General features: G+C 40.6%; 5 protein-coding genes across 5 annotated transcripts in view; 2 read left to right on the forward strand and 3 right to left on the reverse strand.

Annotated features, from left to right (window-relative positions):
* MELLADRAFT_111775 (uncharacterized protein) overlaps window positions 1-2,375 on the reverse strand; it is a gene marked incomplete at both ends in the record, with an annotated part of 4,699 nt that extends 2,324 nt beyond the window's left edge. The window contains 4 exons of the mRNA XM_007416144.1: window positions 163-896; window positions 1,315-1,489; window positions 1,721-2,215; window positions 2,286-2,375. Of these exons, the coding sequence (XP_007416206.1) occupies window positions 163-896; window positions 1,315-1,489; window positions 1,721-2,215; window positions 2,286-2,375 (1,494 nt within the window). The remainder of the gene's footprint in view (window positions 1-162; window positions 897-1,314; window positions 1,490-1,720; window positions 2,216-2,285) is intronic.
* A 2,755-nt stretch (window positions 2,376-5,130) lies between these two features.
* Window positions 5,131-7,139, forward strand: MELLADRAFT_123933 (soluble epoxide hydrolase; the record flags this gene model as incomplete). Its single annotated transcript, XM_007416117.1, has 13 exons — window positions 5,131-5,218; window positions 5,300-5,355; window positions 5,436-5,443; window positions 5,519-5,593; window positions 5,673-5,685; window positions 5,756-5,865; window positions 5,965-6,027; window positions 6,115-6,204; window positions 6,288-6,519; window positions 6,586-6,651; window positions 6,721-6,751; window positions 6,818-6,990; window positions 7,056-7,139. The coding sequence occupies 13 exons, from the start codon at window positions 5,131-5,133 to the stop codon at window positions 7,137-7,139; spliced, it is 1,089 nt and encodes a 362-aa protein (XP_007416179.1).
* Window positions 7,140-9,031: 1,892 nt separating this feature from the next.
* Window positions 9,032-10,205, reverse strand: MELLADRAFT_111777 (uncharacterized protein; the record flags this gene model as incomplete). The annotated part of the gene is made up of 3 exons (XM_007416143.1): window positions 9,032-9,370; window positions 9,434-9,505; window positions 9,924-10,205. The coding sequence occupies 3 exons, from the start codon at window positions 10,203-10,205 to the stop codon at window positions 9,032-9,034; spliced, it is 693 nt and encodes a 230-aa protein (XP_007416205.1).
* Window positions 10,206-13,871: 3,666 nt separating this feature from the next.
* On the reverse strand, window positions 13,872-14,030 carry MELLADRAFT_93204 (uncharacterized protein; the record flags this gene model as incomplete). The annotated part of the gene is made up of 1 exon (XM_007416142.1): window positions 13,872-14,030. One exon carries the CDS (start codon window positions 14,028-14,030, stop codon window positions 13,872-13,874), a length of 159 nt encoding a protein of 52 aa, XP_007416204.1.
* A 685-nt stretch (window positions 14,031-14,715) lies between these two features.
* On the forward strand, window positions 14,716-17,296 carry MELLADRAFT_93205 (uncharacterized protein; the record flags this gene model as incomplete). The annotated part of the gene is made up of 7 exons (XM_007416118.1): window positions 14,716-14,825; window positions 14,909-15,017; window positions 15,103-15,290; window positions 15,364-15,640; window positions 15,720-16,287; window positions 16,329-17,124; window positions 17,239-17,296. 7 exons carry the CDS (start codon window positions 14,716-14,718, stop codon window positions 17,294-17,296), a joined length of 2,106 nt encoding a protein of 701 aa, XP_007416180.1.
* Window positions 17,297-22,468: the final 5,172 nt, after the last annotated feature.

Below are 22,468 nucleotides of genomic sequence, written 5' to 3' on the forward strand. Positions count from 1 at the left end.
AGGGCGAGGCGAAGAAAGAGGCTCGTCAAGAGCACTTTCAAACTTGGGGAACGATAGCATCTTCGCAATCCATTCAATGAAGCGTTGGTGATAGAAGACTGAGGTTGGTCTGAGTTTGTTTCTGGCCGAAGAACTAGGTACGTAAAGAGGGAAATCACAGACTATTCGAAGACTCGAAGAAGTTTTCTTTGGAAATCGAAGATGGTCGCAGTTAGTGATAAGAGGCTCATTGATTTGATCGAGTAATCCATGAAGTTTCCGGCATACATAGCAGCAGAGATTAGTGACTAAGTTGGTGTTTAAGCGAAAAGTCTTGATGAGTTTGTCAAGTGTCAAAGGGATTTCTCGTAATATCTTCGATGCCAGGGGATTGTCGCCTAGAGATTTCTTGACCTTTGATTGTTCCATCTTAAGGGCAATGCGAGAACCTCGTACACTCTTGTGCTCAATGAAATGGTCATGCAAAACATGAAACATAGATTGAACACAGTGAGGATGCTGTAAAAAAGTGAGAGGGACTTTGAACGGTTCAGTGGAGAAAGTTAAGACCGTCGGTAGCCCATTTGGAGTTTGAGTAGTTGATATAGATAGCTCGACGGGATTTGGACTAGTAGTTCGTGGATTCTTGTGAGGTCGAAGATTAATATCGTCACTGCCATTCTCACTATGAGGTGCCGGTGAATCTGAATGCTTTCTTTTTTTGGTTTGAGGATGTTGATAAGATTGAGCTAAAGGTGGTTGCGATCTCAAGGCTCCACTTCCCCCCTCAAGAAGCGGATCTTGTTCATTTGCGTTTAAAGCTGTTGATTTATGAAGATGTTTTGGGTAGTTTGAACGGTTGAATAGCTTCCCAACGTAGGTGACTCCCATGTATTCGAAACTTTCGGTGTTACACCCTAGAGGAACGCAGGTGCAACAGAAGTGATTTCGATCGATTTTTGCCATGCTTGCCCTTTGAGAAGAAGATAATCGGATTGTGGTTTTTGCAAAAGGTACAATCTGATCAGTCTGAGTTTACTTCTAAAAGGTCTTGAGGAAGACCCACGATTGGAACCTTCTGAAAAACTTTTCCAAAGACGATGTTGAATTTCTTGGCTGGGTATCTAGTTTGTTAATCGAGCATTTGTGGAAATCGTTTGAAGACTCAAAGTGAAGATGATGGACAGGTTTACCCTTTTGAAATTCAGACAGGGTGAAACAGTTGAAAGGGCAATAATGAAAAATATCCGCTCAAACGGATATCTTGGCAGCAATCACCCTTCGTTTTTTTGATTTCTCCACATATAGCTTCTTGATTGTTATGATCACACAGACCCATGTGAGGATGAGATGGCTTTTCTCTAAGGCATTTTTGGAAAACTTTGACCTTGTCGTCCTTTTTTGAAAGCATGAGACAAATCTCACAAAGGATACATTTCCAATTGAAGTTACCCTTGAAATCATTTTTCTCACATTTCACACTATTCATCAACAACAAACTAAACATCCGCTTGACAAATAGGAATGAGTACGTCAAAAATGCAGCATACACAATCCAAATGAGTGTAAAATATTTGTAAAGATAGAAAACGATAAAGATAGAAAAAAACCACTGGTGTTTTGAACAGGAGGAAAGAAAAAACAAAACTATTTACATAACCAAAGTAATCACAGCCACCCTACTTTGAACAAAGAGATAAAAAGCAGGCTACCAGCGCCATCATTGAGTCATCATTGGTACCTGAGTTGAACTTGACGCTTCACTACTACTCGGTTGTCCACCTACACGAGCAGCCCCCCTTGGCAATACTAAATTAGTCAAAATCTCGATTGATTTCTTAATGTTGATTGAATCAGCCTTCACTAGTTTCAAGTTTGCAACTGCGATGCCTGACATCTTATCAAGCCATGCATTTGACACAAGAGATTCCTGGAACTTTTGAGGTGGAAAAGTATCCGGATCGTTTGAAGTGTATGATCCACGATCAATGATGGCCTTTGCGCGAGCCTTCTTCCTTGGAATAGTCTCCTGCCCTTCGATAAGTTGATCCACGAGGTTGACAAAGGTATCGAGTGGTCCGCTACGCCATTCCAGTCTGGTTTTGCACCGTGATCCCGAGCCGTTGACAATCACTACTTCATCTTCAGAGTGCACCTCCGGATGAGATAAGAGTAAGTATTCGGGTGACGCTCCACCAAAAATACCTTGCGCCAGTTCCAGGCGCGCCGTGTGAATCTATTTTGAACAAATAGATAATCAACAACATATATAACATCTGCATAACCAGGAAAACAAACAAACTTACTCTAGTTTTTGCTCGCCTGCGTCTATCCTTACTCTTGGACATTTCGCGCAACCGATCTGCTTGCAACCTACCCTCAGGTGTTTGTGACATTAAACTCAACTTTTCTTGTTCGCGAAACTTCGGAGCCTGATGCTCGCACCACCGTCGGATAATCTCAATTCGGTTTTCAGGTGTATTTCCAGATTCTACAATTCCAAAAGCCTTTGTACCGTGAGCTTCGTGACACTTCTCCCATTCCTGAAGGATGATCCGCGACATGGCTGTGTTCCAAGGAGAATCCGGTTTGCCGTTCCAGTCAAAAGTGCAACGAGGAAAGCCTGCCAAAGCCAGTGCACCTTCGCATAGAGTTCCCCACCGATGATCGTACCTTGATCCAAATTTAAACGAGAGACGAGAGGCGAACTTAACAGGACACAATGGAGCCGAGAGCATTTCCTTCTGAGCAGAATCTTTCTCAACAGTCCTGATTTGCTTTCGATTCGGTTTGAAGTCGGCAGGTTTCTTTGAGAGGTATTTTTTCACAGCACGGTCCATTGCGTTCTTGATAGCGTCCTGACGAGACTCCTGACGAGTTGCCCAATTGCGAACTTCATCTTCGGTCGGTGGATCAGGGAGGGAAGGTTCGGAACTAGAAGAGGTTGAGCGTGATTTCCGATACACCCCAAGCATCATCTTCACATATTCTTGAATGGCTCTAGCTAAGGCAGTTGCCGCTCCAGGTGTCGAATGCGAGTTGGCCAATAGACCGACCATCGAATCGCGGTCTCGCTTTTCCTGTGCCAACTTTCGCCCTGCCTTCAGTTTGCGCTTTCGACTGGCTATTTCAGCAGGAGTGAGTTCACCATCTGGTCGGAAAAATCTGAGTCAGTTCAAGCCCGTTTTTAAAGGAACAGTGCACTACTTACCTGAGTCGCTGTCGTTGGGATCCACAGAGTCATCAGAATCATAATTGATCGGTGGTGTTCTCTGTCGCGGGCTGGAACCATCTGAGAAACCAACACCTGTGTTAGATTCTAGATCTGAAGTCTGTGGATTCAAATCACATCGACTTACCATCATCTACCCTTTGCCGTTTGCTACGACCTGTGACAAGTGAAATGAAATAATAGAAATCAGGACCAGATTCAATTTGGATATAGTTCAGCCAGACACTGACCATCAGTATTTTGCTGTGTCCCAGTCGAACTTGTGCTACTCAAATCAATCTCCATTTGCAGAAGGTGTAATGAATTTAATGTAATGAATTTAATATGTGGTTGACTATACGAAGGAAGTTTGAATATATTATTAAATCAGAAAGAGAGACCGTAGGAGACTGTGACCACCAGGATCAATAAGATGACTCGAGAAAAATTTGAAAAGAACTTCTGGCCAGCCAGTGATGATGAAAGATACGACTGAGACGAAGAAAAAAAAGAAATAAAAATCAGATCAACTGTGAGTTAAAGAAGTGAAATTTGAAGGTGAAGGAGAACGATAGCTTTGAGATGAAAAACAGAAACCTGAACTCACGGCCACATCTTAAAGTTAACCTATGCCGAAGATCTTGTTGACTGTCCTTTCAGGATGCGGGTCTATCAAAGGCATCAAGCACAGACCACAGATTCTTACCTAGCATCAGATTTTGTGAGCACAACGGCATTCGGCGAGTTTAATGATCGCTTTTGCCACACAGAGCCAAACTTGTTCTTTCTTTGTTGAGGATATTTACATATTCAATTTGATTTAAATTTCGTCTCTGAGATTGATCCTTTTTGTTGGTTGAGCCATTCTTGTAGCTTGGGTCCGACAAAGAACTGAACCCATACACGGACATAATCAAAAGCAAAGTATTACGGAGTGGCATGAATAGATGGATAACAAGGAGATTGAGAGGTGAGCAGACCAAGAGTGAGATATAACATTAGTAAGGCAGCAGGCTTATCATCAAGACCGCCACGAAGACGGTACTGGTATCGTACGGTGACCAAGTCGATCGGGTTGGAAAATCCGAATGATCAGCTGAGCTGGTCTAACGGATCAAGAAAAACACCAAATCTTGAACTGTTTTCAAGACTACACAAAACCGTAATTTGATATTATCATGAAACAAAATATACTCACCCGAGTCATTTGATTGAGTGCTCTATGAACACTGTAACCTGAGAAGGGATGAAGATTGAAATTGAGATCACGACTCTTTGGGAATTGATGAGAATGTTCAAGAAAAGAGTCTGTGATTTTACGGGGGGCTAGGAAGGCCTAGGAACAAAGGTGCTAAGCTGTAAAGTCCTTTCACAGGAAATCTGGGGTTATTTCAGGATGTTTTGAAGGATGGCACGGCTTGCTCTCGTCGTTGAGAGCACCTCAGGCGGACAGGGTGCCTAGAGCAGGGTGACCAGTATGTCCAGCTTTGGGGCAGAAAAAGACTCACTTTGTACTTTACAACCTATCAGCATGACATGTCATCATCTGAAGATATTCTGCGCTGTTTTGCTTTTGTGGCACTGGTGTGTAAATTTTTGCTGTGCAGCTTGCTTCAAAGTCCTCACGCTGCTTCATGCTTGTATTCGGAGACAATTTTGACATTCATGCAGGCGACTTCAAAGTTCAAGATGGCAAATGCCAAATGTTAATCCTCGTTTATCCAAGTTTCGCTTTGCCTTTGATTGCAAATGAAGTGAATAGATGACTTGAACTTTATGCAACGTACAATAACTTTTACCCGCTCACTCCCGCTCACACTCAAGTCAAAGTTCATCCCATCAAGCTTCCTGCCTCACCGGTGTCCTGCCTTGAGGCTTGCATTACAATTTACGATTTAAGGATTCCGAAGCCTTAATTTTTTTCTGGAATCGACTTTGGAATGTCTAAAGCTTATATTGAACCGATCCCGACCGATCCCAACAGTTTCAACTGGAAATATCTAATCGTCAGTTCTGGTCATGAGTATCGTAAGTAAAACACTGCGGATCATAGCGGATGCATGCTCTATAGACTCACTTTTCGCCCTGTTGCTCGTAAACGGGAGACAGGCTACATTGACCAGAATGAACATGCCAAAGACGTGGTACTTTGCCTTCATGGTTTTGTATGTACCCTTTCCGACCTCGTTCTGCACTGTGGTTCTCATCGCTCGACTCATCAGAGAGCATCATTTGCTATCCTTAGCCAGATTTGTATGCCTAAAACCATTCTTTATCTAGGCGACTTTGAGGGTTCGTTTTCTTATGTGGTCTCGTTGACTGTCATAGAGCTTTCGGTTGGCGATATCAAATCGTGGAATTGGTGCGCCGAGGGTATCGAGTCATTGCACCAGATCTTCTTGGGTGAGTGATTTGGAATCACACAAACTCAAAACTATCTGTTTACTCATCTCATCAACTTTTGATATCGTTCTCTTTCAAGGTATGGTGGCACTGTGAGACAATCCCTCATCTATTTCGGTCGTCTCCATGTACTCAAAACCTGAATCGATCCACAAACATCAGTCTAAGCCAACAGAAATCGAACCATACACATTCTTCTGCATGTCTACCTCTGTTCGAGAAATCTTGGACCACTTGAAGGTAAACAAGGTAGTACTTGTTGGTCATGATTGGTATGTGAATCTTTAAGCCTAATCCTTCATTTTCCTTCATCTTACTTACTCAACTCGATTTCGGCGGCAATATGACCATACCTACACATGTCTATGTAGGGGAGCCCCATTAAGTGGTCGGTTCCTACTTTACTTCCCAGAACGCATTCGGGCTTGGGTGACGTAAGTATTTTGTACACCTGTGTTTATATTCTCTGGTAAGGAGCTTTATACCACTGGTTTAAGTATCTTCATAATTAATTCTATCAGAATTTGTGCTCCACCGAATCCTGGTCCAAAGCCGGGTGCAGGGTTGGTAGATTTACCAACTGCGATAAGGAAGAATATACCACACTTTGGGTTAGTAAAACTTCCATATGAGTTTTACCATGCTTTTGACTTGTTAACAAGAAAACTGATCTAATGGGGTATGAATATGATAGTTATCAGCTTTATTTCATGAGTGAAGCATCAGGAAAAGAGCTAACACGTTGGGCTAAGACCTTTCTGCTTGTTGTATATTGCCATATGGCTCGTCGACTGAGCAGTCCAGAGGCTCGGAAAGTAGCTGCATCAGCCGCGGGTCGTAAACCCTCATACGTGCTCGAGGGAGTTTTTCGTGGGCGATTGATGGAATCTAAAGACTTACTCGAATATGCAAAGGTTGATGATCCGGTCAGTTGAAATATCACGACTTAGCAAATGAACATCGAATTAAAGGAATATTCCTTTTCTAAATAGGAAACTGAATACTACATAAGTGAGTTCCGTCGTGGTGGATTGATGGGTCCAGTAAATTGGTACAAGGTTAGTGTAAGACTGATGAAAAAAATGGAAGTGAACTCAAGATTTGATGAATGATTTTTGCCTTTGTAGACTCGTGTCCTTAATCATTCAGATGATTTGGGTAAGCATGCATCAATCAAAATGATTGCAAAGAACTTGTCTGACTCACTGATGGTAATCTGTGCAGCTTACAATGTACCAGACACTTTCCCCAAAAATATCCCTAGTTTATATATCCAAGCCACAGAAGATGAAGCCTTACCTCCAAGACTTGTATCAGAATCACAACTAGATGAACGTTTTCCCGGAAGAAATCTGAAAGTCATCCAAATCAAAGGTGCTAATCATTGGCTTCTACAGGTTCGTAAATCTGATAAATGTATAGACACAAAGATTTCAAAATTCACAAAGGTGTGGTTTTTTAGGATCCGCAATATCGAGATAAGTTCACTGCTGAACTTTGTAATTGGATTGATAAACAAGTAAAGGTTTTCAAGCCTAAGTTGTAAGAGGTAAGAATCTATGCAGATGGATTGCATCTACAGCCCTTTTTGGCATGTTACCTAAATGATGTGATGTGATTGAGGAGCAGAATGTGTTGTAAACTTTCATTTTATCCAAAAAGCCGTGATGAGATTGATCAAAGGAGATTTGTGTTAGAATTGTAAAAGAGATCTGCATGATGGATTTTGAAGAAATACATGCTTGTTGAAATTTCATTTTACAGTGTCGGAATAAGTTTGTTGAGGGTATGTGGTGCACACAGGAGTGCAGTTGAGATAAGGTTTGTAAGCATAGTGGGTGAAGTAGAACAAGACTTTTCAAGCTCAATAATTGATCTCTGATTCTTAACAAGAAGTTCAATCAGAAGAATGGAGAACCAAAGCATTGTGATCAAACAAGACAGACTCTTATGTTGTTATTTTGGCTCATACTTTTACTGAAATCATCTCTGATCACCCACAGTTCATTTAAGGTATGTGAAGCAAGTCAGCAATGGTGTATACCAAGACTGCAACTAGCTGCAACTTGTAGTTATATAAGATTGATGTTATTGATGTGTCCATGGGTAGAGACTCCAATTGGTACATAGTGAAGCAAAGCTTTGTGCATGTTTATTATCTGAGGCAGTTATCCTTTACAGATTTATGGGAGCTAGATCTAACTGAATGTGAATTCCACAGTAGGCTAGCTGGATAAAAAGACTGCAATTAGCTGCATCTTAGAGGTATAGGAAATCAGTGTTGGCAGAAGTAGACATAATAGAACAAACTTCTCCACCTGTCTAAGTCATCTGAGGCAGATCACCTATATATATATTTATGGGAGTGAGACCTGATTGAATGGGGAGTTTACATAGCAGCTGGACCATAACACCCAAGGAGCAATGCAATATGTTGTGTTGTGTTTTGACTCTGTTACAGCCTCACAGAATTTTTGATCATCTTATCATGGTTAAGACAAGAGTTAAGTGTTGTAGTTCCAAGATTGTACTGTTGTATCAGTTTGTCAAGTCAATATAGATTGGAGAAATTCACAAGAGACATCTAGTTCAGTAAAAGAGATCCATATGTATAATTTTGCACCTCACTTAACAGTGAAATTGAGCAGGCTCCACTGCCTCAAAAGCTTATCAACTTCCTATGTGGGAAGTTGGCAAGCATGGGTAGCTTTTGACGAAAAAGAGGTAGCAACACAAACTACCTCTTGTTCTCACTCCAAAAATTAGTTTTCTTCAAAAGGTCTTTATCTGAAAGTGAGCTGGAATCAACCAAAACAGTTGTCAGAGTTTGACAATAGATTGAGTCATCTTCACACTCAAATCAAGTCTATCATCCATTTAGGGGATACAAAGTTAAAAACTGGGAGTTTTCCCAGTTCCCAGTTCCCAAATACCGCCAAAAACACAAATTGGGAAACTGGCAGAACTTGGGAAAGTTCCAAACACAGCCAAAAACAAAAACTGGGAAACTGGGAAAAAAATCCCAGTTTTAACTTTGTATCCCCTAATTATATGGTGGACTCCCAGGCTGAATCAACTTCACCCCAACCTTGACCCTGATGTGAGTCTAATAAATTTCTGAGAAGCAAATGCTTGTATGTACGTGTTTTTTTGTGAAAATCTTGATTCTTTTGAAGGTCAGAGTATGTCAAGTTTTACAACAGGTGTGGTCAAAGGGTTGGAAATTGAATCAAATAGAAACTTGAGAGACTTGCAAACCCTTCAATACGGAGAATTTTCTTTACTGAAGTACAATTTTTGGGAAACTGTTTTTAGGTATAAATGGAAAACAAAACAAGAGGAGATGTTGAATGATGAAAACAAAAAACTGTCCTTTGTTGTATGATTCAAGCTTAAAAGCCTTCAGGATTTGTTTTTACAACTTGTTTTGGTTTAATATCAAACTCTAGTCAAATATATTTTGGTAAGTTTGACATCATTCATAGAAGGAATTGGTTTTGGTACATTGAAAAAAGAAGAAGAAAAGGATAACGAAGAATTTAAGGTATTCATATATTGTGGTTCGGTTTCAGAAGTTTTTGATGTTGATGTTGGTTGAACTTGTACCTGAGATGTGAGTGGTGTTGATAAAGGTTCTGAAGTTGAAGTCCATTTTGGATCTTTATCTTCATTATCATCTTGAATATCTTCTTCACTTGAAGAAGATTGACAAGGCCCAAATGGATATCCTTCTGGTATTGTGCCATCGTGAAACCAGGATCGATAGAGTACTGCAACCTGGGAAGAATGTCAAAGAGATGAGATTAGAGCAACATTCAAGAAAAACAAAGCTCAACATACTGCATGTTTAAGTGGCAGAGGGGTGATAAAGCGTCGATCGGGGTCTTTTAGTTGATCTGCTGTTCTTAGAAGCTTTGGAAATTTATGACCAAAAAATACGTCGCCAATGGAGGAACAAAAATGAAGAAAAATCGTTGGTTAGTTATCTGTCCCTCTCGTATTCAGTTTGATTTACTTGTACATAGAAAATGCAAAAGAAGACAGATGAAAAACTGAGGAAACCTGTCGCAAATTCGGATGATCAAGAATGTGAAAGAAAGAAAAAACTACTTGATATCCGGATGAAGATCCAGGTTCTGTGAAAAAGTTTGAATAAAAAGGGAAAGGATCACCAATTACAAAAATCAAGTGTAGACGATTGAAATACTATCATTATGTACTTTGAAGTTTATTCAAGTTAAGAAGTCCAACAAAGAAATCGAAATCTCTCGCGAGATGAAAATGAAAGACATCAAAGAAAAAAATCAAAACAAAAAAGAAGTTTACGTACTATTTGTTTAGGAATATCATTACTATGATTCAATTTAGCTTGAACATCATAAGAGTTTACTATTCTTTCAAATGCTACATTGAACTTTTCTGCTACCTGTTGATCCCTTTCTATTATGACTGAATTCGATGATGAAGGTCCACGAATCTGATCAGATCCTGATGAAGTGAATGAGGGTTTAGATCGAAGCCAGTTTTGTCGATCGGTCTCCCATCGAATAGAAGTTTCAGCGACGATGTTCTTTAAGTCATCAACATCAGTATGGTTTGAGTTCGAATTCATGATTTGCTTAAGAACGTTTGAAGGATAGCATAAATCTTGCGAAAGAGAGATGAACTGGACGTTTGGGCTTTTTAAAGATTGTTCAAGGGCACTGGGAGCGAGCTTCCAGGATGATTCCAGATACGAGAACAGGTTACAGGTCCCACGTGACGTAGCTCCGACGAATGATGGGCAAGCCTTCGCGTCGCGCGTGAATGGCACTCCTCCTGTGCTCTAATCCTCAATACCTTTTGCAATGAGGAAGCTATTTCCCCTCAGAACTGATGATTGTATTGATCAAGTGGATGATCTCGATTCTCGACCTCCAGTTCTTCCCACCTTGTACTTATGCAGTTCATCTTTCCAAAGTATCTAAATTCTTCTCATCAAAAGCATTCTCAGGATTTGTCGAGATCTTCTATTTTTTCGATCGATTCATATCAATTTTTGGTCCCGCCCACCTCTCCCTTTTCTGTTTTTTATCCGCCCCATAGCGGACCTTTTTATTACTTCTGGACCAATTTGTTACAAAACTGTTCTCTATAGTTTCGCAATTCTAGCTAAAAACATCTCATCGTGAGTTTAGCTCGAATCACCCAAGCAACCATCCCTATTCTTTGATGTGAATTTCAGGTCCTGTCTTGTCGTTCAACTTGTTCCTTTTATCTGAAAAAATATGTGAGAGTACAAACCAAACCTGGCTTCAATTCTGTACTTGAGTATCAAGTGAAATATTATCAAGAGAAATATTTCCAGATGATTCATTCAGAAAGCAGACCTCTCACACCAGTATGAAGCACAGTGCACTGCTTCTTTTGCCACCATCTATGCAACTTGATACAACTAACCCCTCTGGTGACCATCCAGCACCAGTGAATTAACTGGGAATTTGAAATCTTAATCTTGATGACAAGATTTCGTTATCCCATTGGGTAGGAAGAATTACCAAATGAATTGAGAAGGTGACATTTTGAGGGAGCTAACCTTTGCATTGAGCACCCCAGGCACTCCCTACTTGTAGTGACTGGGCTGTGCTCAGAGGCTAGGACCCGGCCCAAACCAGCCTTCACAAACTAAGCTGTTTTGGCCTCTTTTTCTTTTGGCGGCCAACCTTGCCCAACCTGATTGAAAAAATCTCCTGTGTGGCAAAGCTACAAGGCAAGTGGTGATTTTAGGTGTAGTATATTGGCCGTTAAAATCCCTTTCCTGTGCTTTTGGTGTTCCAATGCCACCTTGCTGAGCCTCTCAGATCACCTTTCATCACCACCAATCCCTCAAATCCCTTTGTTTGGGCCCTTTTGGCTGGCCCAAGAGCACATTCAGAAGGCCAAAAAATCTTGTTTGCGGTTGGGTGGCCCTGGGGCCGGGATCAAGCCTTACTGTGCTATGAAGTTTTAACCTTTCAAACAAAGTGACATCAATTTGATATACATCAAGTTATATCAAGTTCTGATGAATGAGGGTGGAAGTTTCCAATTTGTGCCCATGTAATTTGCAGGGTGTCTTTTGATGTCATTTTGCACTTCTCCCAAGCATCTTCAGTATCTCTCATTCACAGTTTCCTTTGAAAAAATAACCCTCATTAATTATAGTGCTCAACATCAAGACTGGCATAGCACTGAGATTTTTCAAAATCTAATAATGGGGCCAATTTTCACTTTTTTGGGTTCTGATTGAAGTTTTAAAATGGGAACTTTGGCAGCTAACCAAAATTGTTGGGATTTGATCATCCCATTTAATCTCAAAAATGGTGTGAGATTGTCAATGACCAAATCTATTATTTTCAAGAAGTTTGAAGTAAAAATAATATACAGTGGTAGGTTGGGTGGCACACAGTCATTTGAGATACAAAAAAACAAAAGAAATTTTACATATATGAGGACAGTTTCAGATCTCATGAGAAAAAACCACAAATGTCAAGGAAGAATGTAGAAAGTTGCTCATGAGCAGCCAGTGTGGGTATCCATTTCAGACCCTTTGATGAGACCAATACACATAGATTGGGTGAGGGTGATTGTGGTTTGTATCTCTTTTTTGTGGATAAGTATTAATATCATTGATTCAAACAAAACACATCAAAAAAAGTGTGAATGACTTGTAGAACTGACATGTACTTCAGTTGTATACCATCAATGTGTTGGAAGAAATGCCTGATTGTGCGCAGTGAACAAGACACTCTGAGTTTTTTGCATCAAGATTTTTGCTCCTTTAGTGATTTACAGGCATTATTCTCTTTGTGATCTCCCAAGAGAGAAAAGAAGGAGAACCACAACTTGATTATCTATCCAGCTTTGCCATGTTTGAATGATTGCAAAGTACATATGTTACCTATTTAAATAATCTGGCGCAAGAGGTCAAGGATTTCTGCAGAGGTGGATCCAGGCTTGCCAGATTTGAAATGGGGAATCCATGCAAGAATTATATATACTTTAAATATAAATTCCCATTCTTCCAATTTAGGGGTAAAAGCACTGGCCATTCCAAAGTTATGCTGAGGTCAAATGGTCCACAAGGGGGCAATGGCACATTTGAGATGGTGCTGAAACAAATCCAGTTTGTAGGGGGTGAACAATACTCTGAGTGTAACAGCTTGTACTGTGCTGTTCTAGAGTTATTATCCAACAATTGGTTATTTCTCAAAAGAAGTGTTATTGTTATTCATGAGGAACTTGTTGATAGCTTTCAAAAATTGGTTCAAAACTCAGTTTGAATCTTGCCAAAGACAGATGGAGATCTTTCTGATGACTGGGAAAGATCTGTATGATGACTGGTTGAAATATGGTCCCCAGATTGTTGCAAGGGGGCTGCAAATGTTCATGATGATCAGCGGTCAAGAAATGAAAACCAAAGAAATTACAAGGTTATTCACATTTTTGATGAAACACCAATACATTTTGATAGGATTTATTTAGCTTGCAATGGTGCTATGATAGGAACATAAATAGACACCCCGCCACCTCAATAGTAATTTGAATAATTGGCTTCTCCTGAACAAAGAACAATTGCATTGAAAGAGTTTTGTGCACAGCTGTTGATTTAATTGTGATCAACTGGTAGCTTGGGCATCTTGCCTGGAAATTTTTCAGGGAAGAAAGCCCAGACTGTTTGAGGAGATGTTCAGCTCAAGCAAGTGCATCCTTTGGAATTCCTTCAAGTTACCTCTTCAACCCAATTTCATCTTACCAAGCCATTGCTTCAATGTGGCAGATTGTGCTTCAGTTTAAGATCTTTTGTTCATGGAATTTGAAGATTACCATTGTAGTGAAAGAGTTGAAGTTGAAGTTTGAGTACAACAAGAGAATTCGAAAAAACAAGTTTGGAAGCTGCAAAAGCGATATTCACAATTGAATTAAACATGAGGAAATAGAAAGGTACAGGAAAAATTGTAAAAGAAAAAAATGAAGGGTTTCCAACACGTGAGAATTGTAATGCAAATAAAAGATATGGTTAAAAGTTCAATTGTTGAACTTGAACATCAAGGGAAATATATAAACCCATATCTTTAAAAATGTTCACCACATTACAATATGACTTGGTAACAAAATGGACTGGATTAGTGGGTTGAATAACAGAAAAACTACAGCTGTTCAACAAGGAAAAATTCTTACTCACATCCAAATATTCATTCTAGAGCTCTACGTGGCAATCAACTCAAGCCGTCAAGTTCATAATCTCACTCAGATTTAGTCACCACTTCTTCGCACTTGGATGATAGGTGCTAGCAGACCTGACCCAAATAAAGAACCCCATCCTTGAGTTGATAAATTCCTCAATACTAAACTCGATGATAATAGAATGAAACTTGCACCCCAAAATCTTGGCCCAACTGAAGTGAAGAGTCTCCATTGTCACCGACGTAATCGTAATTCTACCCACGCTATCTCGTAGTTCATGATGTTCAGTCCAACCTTGACCTCGTTTGCCCAGAAGATGATGATTTTCTCAACTCGACTTGACACAGGAACCTTGGTAAGCCATTTACATGAAGAGATGCAATGTGACCGGTTGGAAAGAGCTTCATCTCAATTGGAGTGCACATTCAAGTATCCTGAACAAAAGTTTAGCAAGTGTGAAGATTTCACCACATCAAGCTACGTGGCCCAACCTATTCAAATGCCCTTCAGCCAAGACAGCACTTTATTCTCAACTGTCGGGTTTATGGCACCACAAAACGATTATGACGCGCCCTGGCGGAACGGTCCAGCCGTGCGTGACTGCATTCCTGATAAGGCGTGCCGAACACCTGAGATGTCACATGGCTTTGCGGAGCTGTCACGTGGATGTACGAAGCTGTCACATGTAATATGTGCTGTAACTTTGTTTTTACCCACATCTCGGCCTGAAGTGATGAAGAAAGGTACCGAGGGACCGAGTGCGAAGTGTAATTGATTGAATTTGAAAAGCTTTAGTCGTTGACCATCACCATCGACCGCAACTCACCAGACGAAAGAAGTTTTCTACAAACTTCAAACTCTGGACAACTATACTACGACATTGTATTGGATTTTCATTCTTTAATTCATTAATCAAAATGGCTACCAAAGGACTTAAAGCAATCGCACCGGTTCCAAATGCAACCGATTTTCTTGATATCATCTTATCTAAAACTCAAAGAAAAACTCCTACTGTCATTCATAAAGGGTAAGTTCCATTAAAGCACTTCATTAGTTTGTTCTTCTTTTTCCTAGTTACTGATATATATGCTTTTTCGTATTTTTCTTCAGTTTCAAGATTGGTAGGATCAGGTCGTTTTATATGAGAAAAGTTAAATTCACTCAAGATGCATTCGATGAGAAATTAGAAGCAATTTTAACTGAATTTCCAATCTTAGATGTAAGTGATAACTAATTCTTTTGATGTTTCTTCAAAACAAATCAAAATTGACTCATCGATAATTTTTTCTGTAATATAATAAAAGAACCTTCATCCATTTTTAGCTTCATTACTTAATGTATTATATGATAAAAATCATTATAAATTAGCACTTGGTCAACTTAATACTGCTAAACATTTGATCGATCAAGTTGGAAAAGATTATTGTAGGTTACTGAAATTTGGTGATAGTTTATACAGATGTAAACAACTTAAAAAGGCAGCTTTGGGTCGGTAAGTCATTATCACATCGTCTGACATTCCCAAACTTTTGATTTGAATGACTGATCGAATGATTTGTTTTTAGGATGGCTACGATTATGAGAAGACAAAAAGAACCATTAGCTTATTTAGAACAAGTTAGACAACATATGTCACGTTTACCTACTATTGATCCTACTACTCGTACTCTTTTAGTTTGTGGTTATCCAAATGTTGGTAAATCGAGTTTCATGAATAAAGTGACTCGTGCGGATGTCGATGTACAACCTTATGCTTTCACTACTAAAAGTTTATTTGTTGGTCATATGGATTACAAATACCTTCGTTGGCAAGTGATTGATACCCCTGGTATCTTGGACCATGTAAGCACTCCCCCTTCCTTCTCTCCCTACTTGACTCGATGAAATGGATATTGATACAGACTTCGCTTTTTGCAAATAGCCTTTAGATGAGATGAACACAATTGAAATGCAATCTATTACAGCTATGGCCCATCTTCGATCATGCATTCTCTACTTTATGGATCTTTCCGAACAATGTGGTTATACAATCGAAGCACAATGTCAATTATTTCAATCGATTAAACCATTATTTGCCAACAAACCGAAATTCTTAGTCGTCAATAAGATCGATGTCTGCAGACTAGAAGATTTAGAACCAGATAGACGAGTATTAATAGATGAAATTTTGAAAGAGAATGACATTGAACTTTTACAAGTATCTTGCTTTAGTGAAGAAGGTGTGATGGAAGTTAGAAATGCGGCATGTGATGCATTATTGGCTCATCGAGTTGAAGCAAAGGAGAAGACCAAACGAGTGGAAAATGTTGCAAATCGGGTTAGAGTCGCTGTTCCTACTAGACGTGATGATATGGTTAGAGAACCATGTATACCTGAATCTGTCTTGAGTAAGAAGAAATACGACGCTCAAGATCCTAATCGAACGATCCTTGAACGTGATCTTGAAGCCGAAGGTGGAGGCCCTGGTGTATATGTTGTTGACGTTAAGAGTAAGTCACTTAATTTTCAAACCTCATTTCTGTCCAAACAGCCTCAACAAAAGTTGATCTCATTCATCGCCTTCTCACAGAATCGTATCTTCTCAGTAATGATGAATGGAAACAAGATAATGTACCTGAGATCATCAACGGAAAGAACATTGCGGATTTCATTGATCCTGATATTTTTAAGAAACTAGAAGAACTTGAAGAAGAAGAAGAAAGATTAGAAGCGGAAGGATTTTATGAATCTGATCATGAAGTGTATGACAGTTTAGGATCAGAAGATGAAGAAGCGATCAAAACGGTAGCAGGATCGATTAAATCAAAGAAGAAAGTTTTAAGAGCTGGACACGCAAGAGCATTACATCAAAGTTTGAATCGAGCGGTGATTGCTAGACCTGATCGAGCCCCTATGAAATTAAGTGATATGATGAATCAAATGAAGAAAGATGGAATTGATACAAGTAAATTAGAAGAAAGAGCTAAGTTGCTTGCTAAAGCGAATAGATTAGCCTATGAAGTTGAAAAGCAAGAAAAAACGAAACGTAAAGCAGAAGATGAAATGGAAGTGGATTCAGATGACGACGAAGATTCTGGATCAGATGGAATGGAGATCGATGGAAATGAAGATAAGAAAGTAATCAAGAAATCTAAAGGATCAGATGGAAAAGAAATTAATATGAAAGGACCACTTGATGTTAAAAGATTACCTAGAAAAGATCGTAGGTTGGCTGGAATTGGAAATCCTACGGAAGAAGTTAAAGCTAGAAGATTACAATTACTTCAACAACGCGAACCTAATCGGATGGCTAAAGCAGGTGAAGCTGATCGACATATTCCCACAAAGTACGTTATCTTGTTTTTTATTCGTTTTGTTCATCTTTTTTCAGTTGCACAAAATATACATCTGTATAATGATCTAGAACAAATTTATTGACGTGATCTTTTTGGTTTTTTTAGGATGCCTAAACATTTGTTCGCTGGTAAACGAAAGTCTGGTAAGACTAACAGACGTTAAGTCAGAAAATCAAAACAAAACAAAACAAAAATACAGAAGCAAGGAAAAGATTTTTCGGATGAGAGATTTGATGGGGTTTTATTTTTCCTTTGTTTTGTATATTATAAATACAGTTTTTGAATATTTGAAGTTTGAAGTTTTTTCGGTGCATTTTAGAATTATAATGAAGTTATGAAAAAAAAACATTGAGGAATGAGTTAAATTTTTACCAACAAAGTATCCTTTGCTTTGTTTTTGATTTGGTGCAAATTGTAGGACTTGTTTTGATTTGTTGTGTAGCAGAAGGGGTTTTTGTTTGAATTGATGTCTTTCAAAGCTCAAGGAGGCCGAGCTTAATGCACCGGATCACGAGCGCGTCCATTGGACTGTTCGTCCATCCACGCTCATGCTGGCAGACACGTAGGATGTGTTGTAGTCTGCTATCACGCCTGCGTGGCACGACCGCGGCGCTTTCCCGATCGGAATCAGAGCCGGCAGCTCCGCGTCAGCTCCGGTTCCGCGTCTATCTCTTGTGGAACTCGCAGCTCTTTGAAGCTGAGCTTGTCTCTTTTTTTTTTTTTAATTCATTGCTTTAAGTGTCATTAGAGCCTTTCGGCTATTAGACACTGCATATGTTTTCCAGCACCTGTAAAACCCCTCTGGCTGTGTCAGGGGAAAGGGTTGCTGTTGGCTGTTTCATCTACTGTACATTTGATAATAAGACTTTTGTGGCGCTAGAGGATGGAAATTGAGAAATGTACTTAATCCCTCGGTGGTTGTCTATTGACTGGTGGTGTTTCTTCTACAATTGTGGCCCATACCCATCGACTTTTCAGTCTCCAAGTACTGTCACAGTATTGTGCTAATGCTTTATAAGCTATTGGTTTGTTGAGAATTGACGTATTGAGTGGGAGATCTAGTTTCTTGAGATTTTCTTCAAGTTTCTTTCTTTCTTCGTTATAAGTGTTGCATGTGAATAGATAATGTTCAACTGTTTCGACGCCTTCTTGGCAATCGCAGCTTGGGTCTCGAATCTGTTCGAATTTTGATAAGTATTGATTTAATGGTACATGTCCTGACCTTAGTTGTGATATGAACCCGATAGAGTGTTTTTTGAGTTCAGTTAGGTGTTTTAGATGTGCTTTCTGATTTGGTTTGTGGCCCAGACGTTTGATGTCTTGCGGATCTGATATTTGAGAGTTTTTTGACCTCCATTCTTTTATCGCCGTTAGGAAGCTTGCCGCTGTTGGTGTACTTCGGAATGTACTTGGGAGTCTTGTCTTAGCTTTCTTATTAGCGATTTCGTCCACGATTTCGTTGCCATGCACACCCGCGTGTCCTGGGCACCATCTAATCGTGATCCGCATATTCGGGAAAGTCCTATGCAGATACATCATTAGTTTGTAGGTTTCTTTTCTGTCGTCTAAGGTAGTGATAGGAAGCTTGTTTGATCTTAGATCCTTGATGACGCTTTGATTGTCCAAAAGAATTGTGGTTCGTCTTGTGTGTACTGATGCGGTTTGTAACGCCATCGAGAGCCCAAGCTGGACTCCACGATATTCCGCCTGATAGATGCCTCGTGCTCTGGCTGTGCCTAGATGCTCGGCTACTGATTTCTTGGTGTTTTTGCACCATGCAGCTGCTGCGGTGGTGCGTTTGGGGATCCTTGAGCCGTCGGTGAAAATCACTACGTGTTCAAGTGTTGCGGTCAATTTGTTAGCGTTAGTTCTTGCTATCACCTCATTTTCTTGGATGATTGTTGAATAGTTTGATGGTCGTGTCAAGATGTCGGATGGGTCTAAAGGAATTTGCTGGATGAATTCGGCTAATTCTTCGCAAATTGGGTGTTGGAAGAAGCGATGGAAGGGATTATGGTGATGTTTTTGTTTTGAATTCTGTGCCTGTTTGACAAAACTGTAAATAGGGGAATGTGCAGGTTTTGTCAGCGACGTGGCCATGAAATTCATTATTTTGCTTTGGAGCCTGATCTTCGGTGGGATAAGATCAGCGTCGTGTTGTAGGAAAATTGTCGGTGTAGTTGATAGTGCTCCCAGCGCAGCACGGGAGCATGTGTTGTCTATTACCGCTAGTTGTTTGGTGAAGTACTGGGGTGGTTCGAATGGTAACCAGGCTGCAACTCCATAGTCTAAAGCGGTGTGGATGGTCGTGGTAATGAATGTGTTCATTTGTTTAGGTGAGATACCCCATTCGGCTTTAGAAAGATTAGCCAAGAAGCCGGCTCGTTGGCGTCCTTTCACTAGAGTGTCCGTTCTGTGCTGGGAGAAAGAGAGCTTGCTGTCGATGGTAATACCTAGCCACTTTGCTTTCTTTTCGGGTAAGATGTGTTTTCGATCTACAAAACTTATAGTCGGAGGGTCGTCAATATCTTTTGGGCTAAAAATAACCCAGAATGTCTTTTTGACATCAAATATTGCACCATGATCCTGTGCCCATACGTTTTGTCGATATGCAATGGTCTGCATCTGAGATCTTAGCTGATGTTTGTCCGATGCCGTGGTGAGTAGCACGACGTCGTCGACGAAACCAAGCGCCGTTGCGTTTTCATTGTTGTTCGTGGTGTCTAACAATCCATTGTTGTATAGAAGATATAAGAGGGGTGATAAAGGTGAACCTTGAGGTAAGCCATGAGTTAGTTCGAAAGCCTTGGATTCGAATCCATTGAAAGCGAGTGTTGTGCTGCGGTTGTTCAGGAAGTTATGGAGGATGTTGATGGTTTGGCTGTGGAAGCCTTTCCTTTCGAGTATTGATAGTAGCCTGGGGTGGTGGACAGAAGGAAAAGCTGATTTTACATCAGCAAACAAAGCGCCTACTTTGTTACCTTTAGCCCATTCTCTTCGGATCCACGAAACTAGATGTGATAAAGCTTCATGTCCGGATTTGTTTGGTCTTCCACCGTAGTGGCCTTCATTCAGCAGTCGTCTTTTTTCTACCTGTTCTGATAAATGTTTGGTTAGTAATTTTTCGTAGATCTTACTAAGTGTAATTAGCAATGCAATAGGTCTATACGCTGAAGCTGCTGTGTAGTCCGGTTTGCCTGGTTTTGGTATCATGATGGTACGTGCTTGTTTCCAGTCCTGTGGGATCAAGCCTGATTCTGTTATCTGTAGGAACAAGGATCTAACGTGAGCTTTAACTTGTTGCCAAACCTTTTTCCACACCCAGTTCTGTATCATATCTGATCCTGGAGCTTTCAGCGGTGGGACGTCTGATATGACAGCTTTGATGTTCTCTTCCGTTAAGTAATCGAAGAAATCTGGCATGGTTGTTTCGGTTTTCCGTGTGGTTGTATCTAGTGGGAAAGTGAGCACTTCAGTTTCATCTATTCTACACGGTGCTGTCGCTACACATGTAGTATGAAATAGTAACTCAGCCTTTTCATCGTTTGTCGAGCATATTTCTCCTGAGGTGGATATCAGCGTCTTGACTAGCGAAGATGGTTTTCTTCCCGAGGCAAATTTTTTCGCCTGGAAGAGTGTTTCATGAGTTAGTGTAGACAGGTAGTTCTTCCAACTATCCTCCTTCATCTTTTCTATTTTCTTATTGAAAATGTTTCTTGCTTTTCTATACCTCAGTTTGTTTTCGTCGGATTTGTCAGCTTTGAATTGGCGATTAAGTCGGTTAGCCTCTTTCCTGAGAGGGTCAAGGACCTCAGGTCTCCACCATGGCTTGTGTTTGCCAGGTGGAGCCCTGTTCGGTGAGTTGTTGTCCAGCGCTGTGCGGATGGTGCTTCGTAGGTTTCTGTCGAATGTGTCAATTTCGGCCTGTGTGGTTAGTCTTCCTACCTTTGGTAGGGTGGTCCTCAGTTCCAGTAGGAGGGATGCGAGTTCGACTTTATTCCAATTCTTACCCCTCGACGTGGTTTGGGTCTGAGTTGACGTGTCTTGTTGTTTTGTTGAGAATGTTGTAATCAGGGATTGATGATCGGACAGGTGGTTCGTTATGTCGTCCGTGTCAACAAGGCATGCTGATATCGTGTCGTCTAGTTGCTCATTTACCCATACTAAGTCGATGGTGGTGCCTCTAGTTGTTGTGGAGCCTAAACCGTAAGTGGGAACCCCTACTGGTGATCGTAGGTGAAGGTTCCATTTTGACATTAATTCAATTAGGTCGTCCGCTGCTTTGTCTGATACGTCGCTATGGATGGGATTCCACACCGGTGAGTGCAGGTTAGCGTCGGTCACCATGATGGATGGTAGGAGCTGTAATGATAGTGGGAGTTTGGTCATCAGTTCGTCCCAGGCTTCAAAGCCTGAGAAACTTTTTGGTTCATTATAAACATTAGAAATGAGAAAAGTGAAATTATTAATGGTGATCGTGCATGCTGTGATATCCCGTGACGTCGTCGTGATTGGGTTCAGAGCTGCTTGGAGGTCTTTTCTGATATATAAACATGATCTTGGTCTTGAGTTTTTGTTCTTCTCGGCCGGTGTTGGGCTAATCAGTGTCCAGTTGGTCTGATTAGATGGTAGGTAATCAACTCTGTTGATGTGGGGTTCTTGTAAAGCTATGATTGAAAATTTGTTAGTTAGATTGTGATTAAAAAGGGAGTGCATTACGTTGGGTGAGCGATGGCAATTGAGTTGTAGTATCGCTGCTGTATCTTGTGATGTAAGTATTTCGCGGAGACGTTGTTCTATCATTGGGATAGGTTCATGTCTTCGCTGGCTATGATGACGATTTTAGGCGAGCTGCTCGGGTTGTAAGGACCGGCACTCGCTGCAATTCTTGTCGGGCAGGTAGGGCTAAAGGGATGGTGAGTTATGTCCGCTGGGTTTGATGCGAAGAAGACTTTCAAGTTGGTCAAAGGCTCAAGTTGGAGTTTCTTTCTTGCGCACGCGGTACACTTCATATCTGTCTTACCTTTCTGTGGGCAGCAGTGTGAATGATGTTTTTCACCACAGTACGGGCAGAGGGGGTCAATTGGACATGATGGTGCTGTGTGGCCTGATTTTTGGCAGTTGTAGCACCTTTGTGGAGGGGGCCCGCTTTTGAAAGTGAGGTGTTTTCCTCTGCCATGCCAAATTTTATTGGCTACACATTTTTGAGCTTGTTCCTCACTTTTTAACCCAATGAGAATGGATGAGTGACGCTTATTCGGGTCCTCTAGGGCTTTTGGGTTAAGCCATCTCACAAAAAGCATGTCCTTTAAAAGGTTTCCATTACATGCTTGGA

Source organism: Melampsora larici-populina (assembly GCF_000204055.1).
Source record: "Melampsora larici-populina 98AG31 unplaced genomic scaffold MELLAscaffold_57, whole genome shotgun sequence".
NCBI lineage: Eukaryota > Fungi > Basidiomycota > Pucciniomycetes > Pucciniales > Melampsoraceae > Melampsora > Melampsora laricis-populina.